The 14419-nt window shown below is 50.0% G+C and overlaps 6 protein-coding genes across 6 annotated transcripts; 2 read left to right on the top strand and 4 right to left on the bottom strand.

Annotated features, from left to right (window-relative positions):
- Positions 1 to 136: 136 nt before the first annotated feature.
- On the bottom strand, positions 137 to 1718 carry An13g02130 (uncharacterized protein; the record flags this gene model as incomplete). The annotated part of the gene is made up of 3 exons (XM_001396314.3): positions 137 to 1128; positions 1181 to 1499; positions 1551 to 1718. The coding sequence occupies 3 exons, from the start codon at positions 1716 to 1718 to the stop codon at positions 137 to 139; spliced, it is 1479 nt and encodes a 492-aa protein (XP_001396351.1).
- Positions 1719 to 2353: 635 nt separating this feature from the next.
- An13g02140 (uncharacterized protein) lies at positions 2354 to 3955 on the bottom strand (the record flags this gene model as incomplete). The annotated part of the gene is made up of 3 exons (XM_059743876.1): positions 2354 to 2714; positions 2771 to 3133; positions 3183 to 3955. The coding sequence occupies 3 exons, from the start codon at positions 3953 to 3955 to the stop codon at positions 2354 to 2356; spliced, it is 1497 nt and encodes a 498-aa protein (XP_059602099.1).
- A 584-nt stretch (positions 3956 to 4539) lies between these two features.
- On the top strand, positions 4540 to 6284 carry An13g02150 (uncharacterized protein; the record flags this gene model as incomplete). The annotated part of the gene is made up of 5 exons (XM_001396316.1): positions 4540 to 4891; positions 4941 to 5270; positions 5319 to 5526; positions 5577 to 5938; positions 5992 to 6284. The coding sequence occupies 5 exons, from the start codon at positions 4540 to 4542 to the stop codon at positions 6282 to 6284; spliced, it is 1545 nt and encodes a 514-aa protein (XP_001396353.1).
- Positions 6285 to 7179: 895 nt separating this feature from the next.
- Positions 7180 to 8811, top strand: An13g02160 (uncharacterized protein; the record flags this gene model as incomplete). The annotated part of the gene is made up of 2 exons (XM_059743877.1): positions 7180 to 7906; positions 7940 to 8811. The coding sequence occupies 2 exons, from the start codon at positions 7180 to 7182 to the stop codon at positions 8809 to 8811; spliced, it is 1599 nt and encodes a 532-aa protein (XP_059602100.1).
- A 213-nt stretch (positions 8812 to 9024) lies between these two features.
- An13g02170 (hypothetical protein) lies at positions 9025 to 9367 on the bottom strand (the record flags this gene model as incomplete). Its single annotated transcript, XM_059743878.1, has 3 exons — positions 9025 to 9132; positions 9171 to 9203; positions 9341 to 9367. The coding sequence occupies 3 exons, from the start codon at positions 9365 to 9367 to the stop codon at positions 9025 to 9027; spliced, it is 168 nt and encodes a 55-aa protein (XP_059602101.1).
- A 728-nt stretch (positions 9368 to 10095) lies between these two features.
- Positions 10096 to 12578, bottom strand: An13g02180 (uncharacterized protein; the record flags this gene model as incomplete). The annotated part of the gene is made up of 6 exons (XM_001396319.1): positions 10096 to 11059; positions 11105 to 11226; positions 11273 to 11325; positions 11370 to 11602; positions 11647 to 12032; positions 12084 to 12578. The coding sequence occupies 6 exons, from the start codon at positions 12576 to 12578 to the stop codon at positions 10096 to 10098; spliced, it is 2253 nt and encodes a 750-aa protein (XP_001396356.1).
- Between the last annotated feature and the right edge of the window lie 1841 nt (positions 12579 to 14419).

Below are 14419 nucleotides of genomic sequence, written 5' to 3' on the forward strand. Positions count from 1 at the left end.
GGTATGTATTTTGGTGGTGGATTTGGTGTAGAGTATGCAGTTTACGGTTAAGGAAATGTAGATATTGGGGTTATTGTATACCACATTATTACATTAGAGTCTCGTCGTGATATCTATTTGAGTAGGTACAATCGCGTTACAGAGCGAGAAGTAGGCCGATACCCGCAAGTCCTGGGAGCAGGTTCATCGGGTTGCTCGTAGCTTGCGCCGCAGCGCCCTCCGAGGAAGTACTCGTGGCTTCAGCCGACGAACCACCGCTAGAGCCAGTGCCGGTTGAGCCGGTTGCTGTGGCTGTAGCAGTTATTGTGACACCCGACAGCGTGGGCACTGCGGTGCCAGACGAGATCAGTCCATTTCCAGTTGCAGAAGAGACAGCAGAGGGAACCGGTGTGGCTCCTGGCACAGCAGACGTTCCCGTTCCGATTTCGAGGATATCATCGTCGCCTGGATTGAAATTGGTATTGGCGAGAGAGATTTCGTTGTTCTCGAGATCATACACGACGTACGCACTGCGCAGGAATGTATCACCGAGCAGGTTCACGCCCGGCTGGCTAGGCACGAGGCCCAAGACACACGTGTTGTCGGGCCACCCCGGCTCCGTTGCGGGGATAATCAGCTCACTCATGCTCACGGTGATCGTTGCCCCGGAGAAACTGTATGTTACATTGTAATCCGCCTCTCTAGTGTCGCAGTCGATGTAGGCCATGTCGTATGTCTTGTCGTAGGTTGCGTTGAGCGCATCGTAGACCTTGTTGACCAGGTCGCTGGGCAGTGCCGTCATGGTGGTGCCAGTATCGAGTGACACAGAGAGGGGGAGACTGTCGGTGAAGCTACTGGAGTTGGAGTCGGTCGCAACGCTGAGCTCCGTAAGGGCGATGGCGAGGGAGTAGTATTTGCCATACACAGGAATGATCGGAAGAGTCTGCAGATCGCCCTTGTACTTGGCTGTATTGACACCTCCGAAAAGGAGGGAGCCAGTCGACGCCTCCAAACTATCTAGCCATATGCTGTACGCAGCAGACTTAATGGCACCGCTGTCGACGAGGGCCTGAGGGAGGTTGGCGTAGACTTTGTCGTCATGCTCGGCTTGGTAGGTCGAAATCTTGTAACCGACGCCGGCGATCCCGCCTATAGTAGACCTAGTCAGCGACGATCATTCATGGACAAACGGTTCACCCACGTTTACTAGTCGTTGACTCGGCGATCCCAAACTGCATATTATCGATTGTTGTGTTGCCGATCGTGAGCTTATCGGTCACATAAGGACCGTAAAGGTTTGTGCCGTCCGCATATGTATCGTTGAGGTGTGTGCCCACGGTCTTTACAGTAGACGATTCGCTGGCATTGTACAAGCCATAAGGGGTGCATAGATTGTCGATTGAGCAGTAAGTTGAGTTGCCGGTGTTCACCCAGAGGTCGCTGCTGCCAGTGTCCAAAGCTAATGATACCTTTTGCGCAGGTGTTCCTAACGTCAGGTTGACTGCGTAATAGGTCGCATCCTAGCGATTGTCAGCATGATCTATACTTCACGGCCGTATAGCTTAACATACCCAGTTCTGCAAAGTCACACCGACCGTAGAATCTCGTTTCTGCAAGGACTGGGCGCTCCTGCGCTCAATGGGCATACGAACGACGGCAGGCCCGTCGCGTTTATGGAGAGACAGGCCATGGGCAAAAGGAATGCCCGCCGCAAGAGGAATTAGCGCCGCACCTTTCATCTTGACTGACCGGGCGTCTGTTTTCCTGTTCACAGACTCGTTATAACGTAAGTTGCAAAGAAGCACAAGTCCAAGACGGATGTGCCGCAGTCTGGGGAGGTTAAATTGGCCCCCAAGAGGCAAGGCAGCATTTCTCTTCTGCCTGTTCCTCTCATGTCAGCTTCAACGGCCAGGCTAAGGCAATAGTGTAAGCATGGTGCTCACACTTTGCACTGGTATAGCCAGTCATCATCGACCAAGTGACTCAGCCCCAAATTGGTCAAAGCAAAGGCTGCGTGGAGCCATTCACAACGAACGCTGGATCCAAAGGGTCTGACTTCTACACAGTACAAGCGACCTATCGTGACTTTGGACGGCTATTCCCGCCTAGCTCCGACCATGTCTCCGAATTCGGTCGAGCAGCCGGATGTTCGGCGGTTGATGGCCGTCGGGCCTCCATCCTGATTCGAGCAATCTAATCCGTCTCCATCGCAATTTAAGACATAACGACGATGCACCTTCATTGGGCTGTTGCGGACGGAATTTGCGGCCATTCGCTTGGCGGTGGGCCTCTGCTTTGCCCTTGGATTGGACCAACCCCGTAGCCGCTTTTCCTATCACGAAAATCGCTCATGCCCACTGCAGGAAGAGGGGATTCAGGCTTTCCATCTGTCGGAAAATTCTTGATCCAGCTGCACTAGAGAGTTCAGGTCGCTAGAGCGGCTGTATGGGCAGACTAGCTTCCTGCAATCCCGAATATGTCTCATTGCCATGTGCAGAGTGTACGAGCAGCTCAGGGGTAGTAGATCGGCATGGGAATTTTGGCACGCAATTTGCGCTTTGTGGTGGCGCGCGACATCCACCACTACATTAGATACCATTCCTAGAGCCGCCTGTGAGTATTGCAGACTCTGCAAGTCAACGGTGTTGGAAGGAGACTCTATGACTTCCTGATGTAATAGGCAAAGCGCCCTGGCAGAATCAGTTAGCTGCAGCCGAGTGGCGCGGTCCTTCAGACTAGGGATATCCATTCCCTTTCGGGTCACAAGGCAGGGAGATTACGGCTGACATACCTCACGGCAGATGCTATAGGACTGCAATCATGGCCAATTTCCGCGGTAGCTGTATTTATCCGTTCTGAAAGAAAGCTTTGCAGTTGCTCGTCGAGTTGCCGAATCTCTACCGTTCTACCACTATCGGCTTGGGGGAGCCTTCGCACTGCCAACACCCGATCAAGGAGGAGCACAGCTCGTGCCTGATGGCCAAAAACACAGGGTTTCCTGTCCTGGTTCGAAGGCAGATTTTCATGTGAGGAGCTTCCTACTGATTGATGGCTAGCTTGGATAGGCTGGAGGTCACTCGGCAGAGGAAACTTAGAAGATGGACATTCTGTTGTAGGTCGTTGTGTCTTGTCTTTGATCTCGCATAGAATAAGCCTAGGCTGGGTGAGCCTATGTGTGCAAAATCTTCTTGTAATTGACCTACCTTTCGAGAATGATTACACCCCACCACAAATTTAGGCGCTCCAGTCTTTCAAGTGAGATATTACTAGCTTCGTTTGTCTGCCAGGAGCTGGGATTTGCTAACCCAATTGCAAAAGCGGTTCTGGCTAGAGTCCCCATCGTAATGTTCGCTGCCTCAGGCCGACCGTTGGCATACTCATATGCAGCGATGAGCAGTCCAGCCTGAAGTAAATTTGTTGAGGCACATATTATGGCTTGAGCTTCCGCGAATAGCATCTTCATAGTGGCATATAGGCTATGTGGTGTTAAGTGTGTATTGAGTCTCGACGGCTGCAGGGTCACCAGGCACATAGCCAGCACAAGGACAGAATAGTCCACCGGTGGTGGGCAAGACGGGCTATTGTACTGGGCCAAAGTTCCTTGAAAGATTTCGTACGATACTACTGGAAGCCATTTGTGGAAGTTGCTGAAATACCGGCGACTGATTTCCTGCAACGAGAGGTCTGCCAATTGGATGATGCGGCATACTTGGTACCATGTCCTTCTGGGTGCTGTGGACACATTTCCCGATGGTGGGCCAAACAGGGAAACCATCTGTAGCAAGATCGCATTTATTTCTATCTGAGTAGTCGCTTCTGTGCCCGTTTCTTCAGCCGCCGGAGGAGCTTGGTATCGACATGGCAGGTTCCGTTTGGTGCAGTACCCACAGGTTGGCAGTGTCTTGTCGCATGCCTTCTTTCTCAATTTGCAGGTCAGGCATACTTGCAATGCTCGCTCAGTAACGGGTACTGTCATCTTTTCCGTTTCCCTCACTATAAATTATTCGACAAGCCAGTTGCGATCGAGAAGCGAATCTATCGAAATGCCGATCGGCCTATAATTGGGCTGTCAGTCTCGGACGTAGAGTGCTGAAAGGGACACAGCAGAGCCATATGTTAGCAAAGGACAAGATCAAGTAACTCACTGGGGCTGTCGGCCGCCGCTAAGACATCGTGCCCGATCGTGACATGGATGACGACGGTGTCTTATAGATGGATTGTCAACTTGCCATGCCAGGGACACGTCACGTGATGAAGTCAACTGCCTGTGGGACCAGCGGCCGCCACTAGACCTCTTACGGCCAGTTGACTATCCCCCAACCAGCACTGTCATTGGCTGATCTGCTCGCTGCAATGGGAACACAACAGCTGCATGGATGAGTGTTGCTTTTCTCACCTCTCTCCAGTATGCTGAGGTTTTCACTTATAATGCGCTTGCGTTTGGTCATGGCTACTTCGCAATGCATCTCCGTTCAGCTGCAGTTCCCTGTCCTTGGTGAGACTTCGTTGTTTGTTCGTCCCTCTATACATCCATCTATATAAGCGGCCCAACAGGTTATCATGGCACACAGCAGCGATGATCCGAACCCGATCGATCAAAATCTACCGCTATCGGAATATAAGCCAGAACTGCACCATGATATACACTCTGGAGTCATTCGCGGTCATGCGTACACGAACACAACGCCACTGTCGGATCCTGATCTTATAGTCAAGTTCGAAAAGGGTGATTCTGGCGACCCAAGGAACTTCGGCAGCTGGCACAAGGTTTATATTACCTGCCAATTGAGTATGCTCACTTTTGTTGCGGCATTGGCTTCATCCATATTGTCTCCGGGACAATCAGATATAGCGGAGTATACCAACATCAGCTCCGAGGTCGCAGTGCTTGCGACTTCGTTGTACATCCTTGGTTCGTCACTTCTTCATTCAACTACAGACTCATCTGCTCACTTCTGCAGGCTGGGCGGTTGGTCCAACCATATGGGGCCCAATAAGCGAGGTTTATGGCCGCAAATGGGGAATGCTTCCAGCTCTCTTTTGCTTAGGCTTGTTCAGCATTGGAACGGCAGTAAGCAAGAACGCTGCCAGCATATTCATTACCAGGTTCATTGGTGGTATATTTGGCTCTGCACCCATTAGCAATGCAAATGCTGCGTTAAGCGACGTTTACGCACCGAAAGAGCGAGGAATAGCAGTGGCATTCATGATGCTGTGTATCACAGGAGGGCCATCTGTCGGACCTCTCATTGGCTCTGCAGTGGTGGCAAACTCGAAACTTGGATGGCGCTGTAAGTCTCATGCATTGGAGCTTCTATTGCGTGGACTAAAAAGTTCAGGGACGATGTATATCGAAGCTATCTGCTGCTTTGGCTTATTCGCCCTTGCCACCTTGACGCTGTCTGAAACGTATTCTCCTGTCTTGTTGAGAAATAAGGCACAGAGAATGCGCAGGACGACAGGAGATAGGAGATACTGGCACCCTCATGAGCACGAGAGCATTAATCTAGAGAATGCAGCCACGAAACATTTCATTCGCCCATTACGGTGTGTCACCATGCCTAACCTAAGTCGTGAACCGTCTCTGACTCCCCTAGCATGTTGACAAGCGAGAGCATCATGGCCTGCGTTGCGGCATATGCATCTTTCTCATATAGTTTGATTTATCTATGTCTCCAGGTGTACCCCATTGTGTTTGAAGAGGAACGTGGATACAGTCCAGTGATTGCTTCCTTGCCATTTCTCGGGATCCTGGTCGGCACAGCTTGCGCTGTCGGAATCACCTTTGCGTATCGAACACAGTATGCAAAAGCGGTTATGGAAAACGATGGAAAAGCCGTTCCTGAAGCGCGACTTCCCCCGCTGGTACTTGGGGGAATTGTCCTGCCAGCAGGATTCTTTTGGCTTGGATGGACTGCAGCACCAAAGTACTCGTGGGTACTGCCCACAGTTGCAGGAGGTATGCCATAAAATCTTCCGACGATGTAAGACTATATTGTAACATCTATGCAGTATTCGTCGGTGCCGGAAACAACATCATCTTCCAGCAATGTGTCAACTATTTAATCGACACCTACGGGCCATATGCAGCGAGCGCGATCTCAGCAACCACCATACTGAGATCCTTGTTGGCGGCGGGGCTGCCGTTGGCGGCGAAGCCCATGTTCCACAATCTCGGCGTGGGACCTGCTGCTAGTTTAATGGGAGGCATTGCTTGCCTGGCATTGCCGATACCGTTCGTCTTCATGAAGTATGGACGCACCCTGCGCGAGAAGTCAAAAATCGCACCAACCAGTTCAGACTAGTTCCCCTTGACATACCGCTGGCAAAACAAGAATATCCCGCTACCCCGCGTCGGAGGTGGTATGATGACCGACCTCCGACTGGAAATTACTCCATGATATACAGACAGCTTGAATATTGTGACCTGCTGCCTTCGTAATAAATCCGTTCTCTCTTTTAGTGAAATACAATGGAATTCCGTCGCGAGAATCGTTGAGCGGGCGGCAGAGAAGCATTTTCCAAGCCGGTCTCTCCATATAATACGGTGTAGCTAGGATGCCTATCCCGAACCTCTTCGGTCATAATAAACGAAAGCAGCTAATTCTTGCGAGCCCCCGCATTGCTCGGGTTTGAGATATATCCGTGAGTTTGGCTCCAGATAACTTCTTCAGATTTGAGCGGGGCAAGTGGTGCAGGGCTTAATTTTACAGAAGTGTCAAGCACAGCTTCTGTTAACATTATCCCTGTGTATAGACGTCACGGATGCCCTCCACATAATGAAGCAAGGAGAGGAGAATGCGATTCTACGTATGAGAAGGACCTGAAGACGTACAAAATGGCAGCAGTGCCAGAACGGCCCAATTGCCGAGGACATAATTTTGAATATCAGCCGTCCGTGTTGATCATACCCGCGGCTGCTGCATCTCGTTTCCTCACACTGCCTGCATAACAAACATCGGGTTGAATGCTCGGGCCCACTATCCAAACCAACCACTTGAGAACAGACTAGATATGGGGATTATGCGGGGTATGGAGATAGGAGAATGCAGGTATCGCGGAGTTGTAGATCATCTTCAAGCTCTGGCGGCTTACGCCCGCTGTAGACATATAAAGCTGAACAGCCCTCTTCCCATAACCCTCACTCTCGCACGGGTTACCGGTCGGAATAGTAGAGGCCTCACTTGCCTCAACCACATAATGCTTCTCATTCTCTTGCTCCTCGTCGGAGCAGTGGCATCCTCTCCCATTCACAACACCTTTACCTCCCCCATCGTTCACACCAACTATGGCGACATTCTAGGCACAACATCTCCCTACCGTCCCAACGTCCAAGTCTTCAAAGGCATTCCCTACGCTACACCTCCCACTGGTGAACTCCGCTGGAAGCCCCCGGTCGAGCCCCAGCCATGGACCGGCACGTACAACGCAACTGCCTTCAGCGCTCAGTGCCCCCAGTCCCTAAACATGGGCACCGGCCTCTGGACGACCGGTTCAACCGACCAAAGCGAAGACTGTCTCTACATGAACATCTGGACCCCAACCACCACTCCTTCCACCCCGCTCCCTGTCTACGTCTGGGCCTACGGCGGCCGCTTTGTCGATGGCTCCGGCGACGTCGTAACTTACGACGGCAGCGGCCTAGCCTCGCAAGACATCATCATCGTCACCTTCAACTTCCGCCTTGGCCCTCTCGGCTTCCTCGCCCACCCTCTCCTCTCCGCCGAATCCCCTCACAACAGCTCCGGAAACTACGGCCTCCTCGACATCATCGCCGCCCTGGAATGGGTGCAAGCCAACATTGCCTCTTTCGGCGGCGACCCTGCCCGCGTTACCATTGGCGGCCAATCCTCCGGCTCCTCCTGCTCCCTCGACATGATGTACTCCCCTCTCGCAGAGGGTCTTGTATCAGGAGTAATCGCCGAAAGTGGCGCGCGATCTCCCCGTGACCCCCTAACAGGAAGCCTGGCAACAAGCTATCGTCTCAAAGACGAAGCTGAATCCTCTGGCCTCTCTGTGATGACTTCCCTCAACGCATCAAGCCTCTCCGAAATGCGTGCCCTCCCCGTCTCAACCCTCCTAACAACCGACCTCCTCAATGCCACCATCTTCGACAACACAAACTACCAAAACGTCACCACCTTCATGGAACCCCCTGAGTGGCGCCCCGTCCTGGACGGCTACGTCCTCCCACACACCTACGCCTCTACCCTCTCGAACAACACCCACCCCAATATCCCCATCCTAACCGGCAACAACAAAGATGAGTCCGGCGCCGCCACAGACCCGGGGTACACACTGTCCACCTTCCGCTCGAACTTCTCCACCATGTTCGCGCCTTTCCCCCATCTCGCCGAGGAATTCTTATCCCTCTACCCGGCCAACGATACACAATCAACAACCCTTGCCAACAACGCCTTCTGGGCAGATCTCGGCAGAGTAAGTACCTGGGCTTGGGCACTAGATTGGTACGCCGGCGGCGCTACAGCTCCTGTGTACACGTATTTCTGGGACCATGCTCCCCCGGGGCAGAGCCTGGGTGCGTTCCATGGGAGTGAGATGTACTATGTTTTTGGAAACTTGCCGTATAATTATCCGGGTATGCCATGGACAGAGCGGGATTTTGAGATTGAGAGGGTGATGGTGGCGTATTGGACGAACTTCATCAAATATGGGAATCCGAATGGGGAGGGGTTGGTGAGGTGGGAGGCTAGTGGGAAGAAGAAGGAGACAATGTATTTGGGAGATGGCTTTGGGAGGGGTGAGTTGACGGATGGGGAGGAGAGAAGGGAGTTGATGTTGCAGTGGCTGAGGGAGTCGGAGGTCTGGTAAGCATGCTATACAGGACAGGGGTAGTTGGATAGGAGGGGCGAAGGAGTAGAGAGATCTGCATGATACCTGAATACAGCAAGCGTTGCTTTTGGAGCTTCTCTTCTCCACCATCATCAGTAAGGTACAATATATTATCCTTACGAGCCACTACCGGTAGCGGAACTCTATTGACGTGTTTCCTTGGCAGCTGGATGATATTCCGCATATAGTATTTTATATGCTAGCATCCCAGTCGGGCTGATACAAGGATGAGGCGGCTAGACTAATGCTTGTTTCGAGACCGGCAGTTCCCAATACTCTACTCATTTCGAGTGATTGTTCCTGTATAAGTTTGCGTAAGCCAGCACGTCACAACATACCATATACATGTCTAAGCCATATGGCCAAAAGTCCTAGGAACAGCAACCAGCAGAGAAACCGGCGCTGAGGAACTCTAAAGCCCTTATGCCTAGTACATGGTCCGCGAGCTTATACAAGTTTTCATTGTACACAAGATACTTGGAAAAGAAGTCGATTGAATGCAACATACCCTGTTCCTGGCGTATGGCCACGTCATTATTTAAGTTGATGTAAGCGTCACCAATATAAACCCCCAGTGGCAACCCTTAAATTTATAGTTTCGCGATCATTCTGCAACATATAAACACTCCGTATGACAATCACAAAGGCTTCCCTTCACGAGAAAGCACTAAAACACGAGATAAAACTTATCCCAAAAGCGTGCGCTAACAGTTCAAGCAATTCTGCGGTCACACAACTAAACACTAGCCAGCCCAGATACAATGCCTACTTAAAATATCAAGCATATCAAGTATTATAACACTGAAAAGGTATATGGCTTTCTGCACCCAGAATCTGGAGGACCGGACATGTTCTCTTCCTCTTCAGCGGTTGATGCGAGCGAGTCGAAACCCTTGGGGAATCCCAGTACGTATCTTCTGATATGGTTCATGGGGACAAGTGTGTATAAGCAGATAGCACTAAGGTGATATTCTAGTCTTGATCGTTGGAAAGGTGGCCCAATCGATTGTCATCTCTAGTGGCATGAAGAAGGCTTCCGGTTATTCGCTAGCTGTTTGCCGCTCCCTTATTCATTCTGTACTCTTGATTTTGAGACACAATATAATCTTGTTTTCGAATGTAACTTCCTAGTTGGCTTTTATGGGTTCTTTGTTCACTTTATAATCAGCGGCTATCCTTCAATCACAGAACCTGAGAACGGTAAATTTGAGCGCTGAATCCGTAATTCAGGATCTTCAAGTGAGATAGACATTTTGATGGAAATTACCAAGTAAAAGCTTCTTCGAAGTACCGTATCCCACGACACCCCCTTCTCATGGCCTCATACACCGCTAACCGACACTCATCTGCCATCATACCCGGTCCAGAGCAAAGCACCCCAAGCCTCGTGCTGCACTCGCGAGCGATTTCTGCTTCATTTTCCACGGCTCCACGGATATCAGGACGACCATTGCAGAAATGTATATTTGATGTAGTGTTAATAGCAACCTCCTTATCGATAGCTTCAATCTCAATCGGTGACATCGGATCACCACCGGTGCAGAAAAAGCTGATAGTGACACCCTCGCATTGCAACACGTGGCTCAATTCATCAGAGAGTACAGTAGTGAACACATCCCTCTGACGAGCCGACCATATAAGATGGAGTCTGGTCGTCTTCGTGGCTTGGGAATCTAACCGAGCGGCATAATCGAGTATATATGGCAGCGTAGCTGCGATACCCGTTCCACCGGCAATCAGCAGCACCGTGTCGAAGGTATGCAGTGGTGCGGTGTGGCCATATGGACCTTCTAGTAGAAGGAGTGGTTGTATGGTATTCTTGGCCCTGGAGCAACGATCACGGAGGGTCTTCGTCCATCCATTGTAAGGACGGATGTAGAAGGTCAATCTGCTTTTCTCCTTCAGTGAACGGGATGATGCTTGGGCGTATGCACCCAGTGCGAACGGGTGACTTTCCAAACAATGTACGCTGAGTGGTTGCGAGATGAAGTAGTGTTGACCTGGTTTGAGGGCAAGATGTGGAGGTGCCTCAGTGTCTATCATTATTAGATCGCTGTCAGGATTGTATGTGACCGATGATGATGGGAGGGAGATCTGTAGTTCGCTAAATCGTATTTGAAGGTTGCAGTATGCGATCCGGGCTATGCGAAAAATGCGATCGAACATCCATATTGCGACTACGGTTCGGAGGTAGGGGTTCCACTGGGGACCGTCGGGGCGGGTGTGTCTAATGGGTCAGTATTGGAGTGAGGAAGGGAAGGAATAGACCTACTGGAATAGAGCATATATAATTACAATGGCGAGTATGATATGGGAAAGGAGGAATACCTCGTACCACTTGCGACGTAGCCAGGTGACGGAGTGAATTAACAATACTGACATGGCAATAATGGCCTGAAAGTTATTAGCTTAGTTAAGGAGAAGGTGTATTGATACTCACTATTACACCCATGTACCACGGTTTGTGGCTCCATGCTTCATGGTATGCGTCCTCTAAACTGTAAGTAACGTGGTTGAGGTGAAGACGTAAGGCTTACCATAGTCTGCTAGAATGATGCTATAACCAATCGAGTGAACAATGGCAAGTAGTGTACACGCCCATGCTATATGCCGATGGAACGTGCTGAAAGATTGAATGTCGAAGTTGGTTGCCCAGAGGAAGATGTTGTTGCGCCCGGTAAATAGCCACAAGAACGGTAGACAAGCGTATGCGAGAATTCCCGTCCGATCGGACGTATAATGCCAATTGCGCTGGGGCATGGTCGATGTCCTAGTGTTGTTAGCTAGGAACATAGGGAGTTGCGAGGGTCTTACCTGATAGCTCCATTGTAGTTGACACAAGCTAAGAGGACACAGAGAATCCAGAATCCGGAAACAATTAGAAAATCAAGTCGTTTGGGGATACTATGTCCGTAGAGAAGTCGCTGGTGATGAGAAAATATGGGGGTGAAGCTTGCTGGGACAACAATATAGGTACGCAAAGCATAAGAGATTGAAGACAGCGGGGTAGGGATTTGCTTGCATTCTATGGGTCCAGAGACTGCATTGGCTTCAGCATCCCTGCCTGAGTCAAGAGCCCGCCTAGCAGACCAAAGGCTGAGGATCTTCTGCGCCATCCCAAATACCAGGATAGCTACCCAGTACCCCATAAGTCCCCAGCCAAAGCGGATATCCTGACCCAGTGCTTTATCATGAATTACCTGTAGTAGGAGTTAGGCTGCCTTTATGGATTGAACGTCAGATGTACATACACATGTTTTGTATGCCCGCCTATAGTATGACTCGCTCAAGAGAACGGGATTCTTTATGGTACCAGTAGAGGCAGTCGTATTGACATCTGGATCCACAATAGACATTGAGGTGTAAGTTGTCGATCTATTGGTTTCAAGCGATGAAATGTCGACATCGCACACCTCCTGCCAGAATGATACACTAGCGGCTGGACTATTTCCATCACACCTTGCCCTCGCACTCGCATACATAGAAGCGATTTCCACGGTGCTGTTGCATATGCTGTCAAAGTTCGTCAAAGTCTGTATATAGCTTTCTTCGGCAAAGAAGGCCGTCACCGATATTGAATGGTTATAGCTTCCACCAGCAGGTGTACCAGAGAATGTGTATTGTGATAGAGCAGTGTATATCGGACAAAGGCAGTCCGCGTCCAGGCTACTGACGGCATCATCGAAACTTTTCTGCTTCGCCATAGCCGGGACGAAGATGGCTAGAAAGGAAATTCGCAAGAGCATCTCGTTTGTCAACGCCGGTTCTGTAACGAACAACGTCTTGTTGTGCCGCCAGGCCAATTATAGGTTAATCACCCGGATAAGACATTTTGACTTTCTTCAAGGTCCTTCAAACATGGCACAGCCAACAATCATTCCAGCTATAATAACATGATGTCGTTGCCTGGAACAGCGTGTCGATGCATCGACCCAATGTGCGGGAGCGGGGCATTGGCTTGGAAACGGTGGATATGAAGATCTCGCAGATGACCACGGAAGGAGGCCCGTAGGAGGGTGTTCAGGCGGCCTTTGGTCCGCATGAGGGGGAGGGGCACCATGAGGGGATGATTGGGGATAAAAAGATACTGGGGCTGTTGCAAGATACACGCAGGAAATGGAAGGCACCACGAGATCGACATTGTTGCTTGCTTATTTGATAGCCCCTACATCATAGCCTCGACAGTAATGGTCACTGTAGTCAAAAGATAAAATTGCAATCACAAAAAGCAAATAAAATTCAGAAATGTCCACGGATCTACAAGTGGTAGGCAGCACAGAAACAAGCCTTCCTTCGATTCTTGGCTGTTCTGCACGATGGCTATGGACGGGACAGGATGCATGAAGTATCGAGACTAATTTAGAACAGGCTCAATTGTCCCGTCAATTTGGGTCGGTCGGACACGTGTAGAAAGGCGACACGACCGGCAGTTTGTTTTACAAATCTCCAATCAGGGACCTTGGAGGTTGCTTTTTCTCAGGCAGTTGGGGACTTTGTTTCGCAGGAACTGGCATGAATACTGAATAATATCCATTTACCGTGTGGGATGGACATTATCTTTGGATGCAAGGCTTATCTGAAACAGCGGCTTCCATGAAAACCCGACTATATGATGTTTCTATCTACAGCCCTCTGATTCTTCCAAACTACACGTCTTCACAATACATCATCCTTCTTTCCATGGCGCAAATACTTTCACGGCATATAAATACGTCAGGCAGAATTTCCCCGCAAATGCTTCTCCTCATCCCAGTTGTTTATTTATTTCTTCTCCAAATATTTAGCCGAAGCCTCTCTAGCAAGGTATCCCAATGATGCGACATCCGACTGAACCGCAACCCCGCATTCCACCTGCAAGCAATCCGGTCCACCCTTTCCTGAGTGGCTGGGCTATTGACATCAAGTCATCAGATTCACAAATTTGCTTGTATGACATCGTGGCATCGGTATGATGCTGAATACTTGGTGGACAATCTCTGGTCCGAGCCATTGGTATTTTCCCCACGATTACACAATAGGCTGCTCACGAGGCCAGGAAATCAAAGCAGACTAGTAGAAAAAAGATAGAGAGCCGAAGATGAGCAGAGGGATACGCTGCTGGACAAGAGTCCAAACATGGATATTCACAGAGAAGGTATAGTGATGCAAAAAACCCGAGTTCTATGATCTGGTTCAAACATCGGGTTTATCCACTTTGCTATTTATGAGAGAACATCCACGCAGCTTGCTATCACAAATAATAGGTAATCATGCTATGCTACAGTCAATAACCAAAGGACGAAGTTATCGCTACCCGTTATCAAAACCTAAGACTGTTGTCTCAATGAATCACCAGGACTTATATTCTCTGGGCTGTACATACTTGCAGTTTTCGTAGAACATATCACCTGACTGCTACTGTTGTCTCATTTGTTCTTCTCAGTAATAGCCTTCAATGACCCTTCTTGCTCCTCTCCTTCATTCATGCGCTTTCTCCCAACAACCCTCTTTTCCTCAACCTATAATATCATGAGATGCCATTGCCCTAGCGCCCATGCCCTGGCTAAGAAGTAAGATCTACCTATCACTAACACGGGCACAATAATCA

This window comes from Aspergillus niger (genome assembly GCF_000002855.4).
Source record: "Aspergillus niger supercontig An13".
NCBI classification, from domain to species: Eukaryota; Fungi; Ascomycota; class Eurotiomycetes; order Eurotiales; family Aspergillaceae; genus Aspergillus; species Aspergillus niger.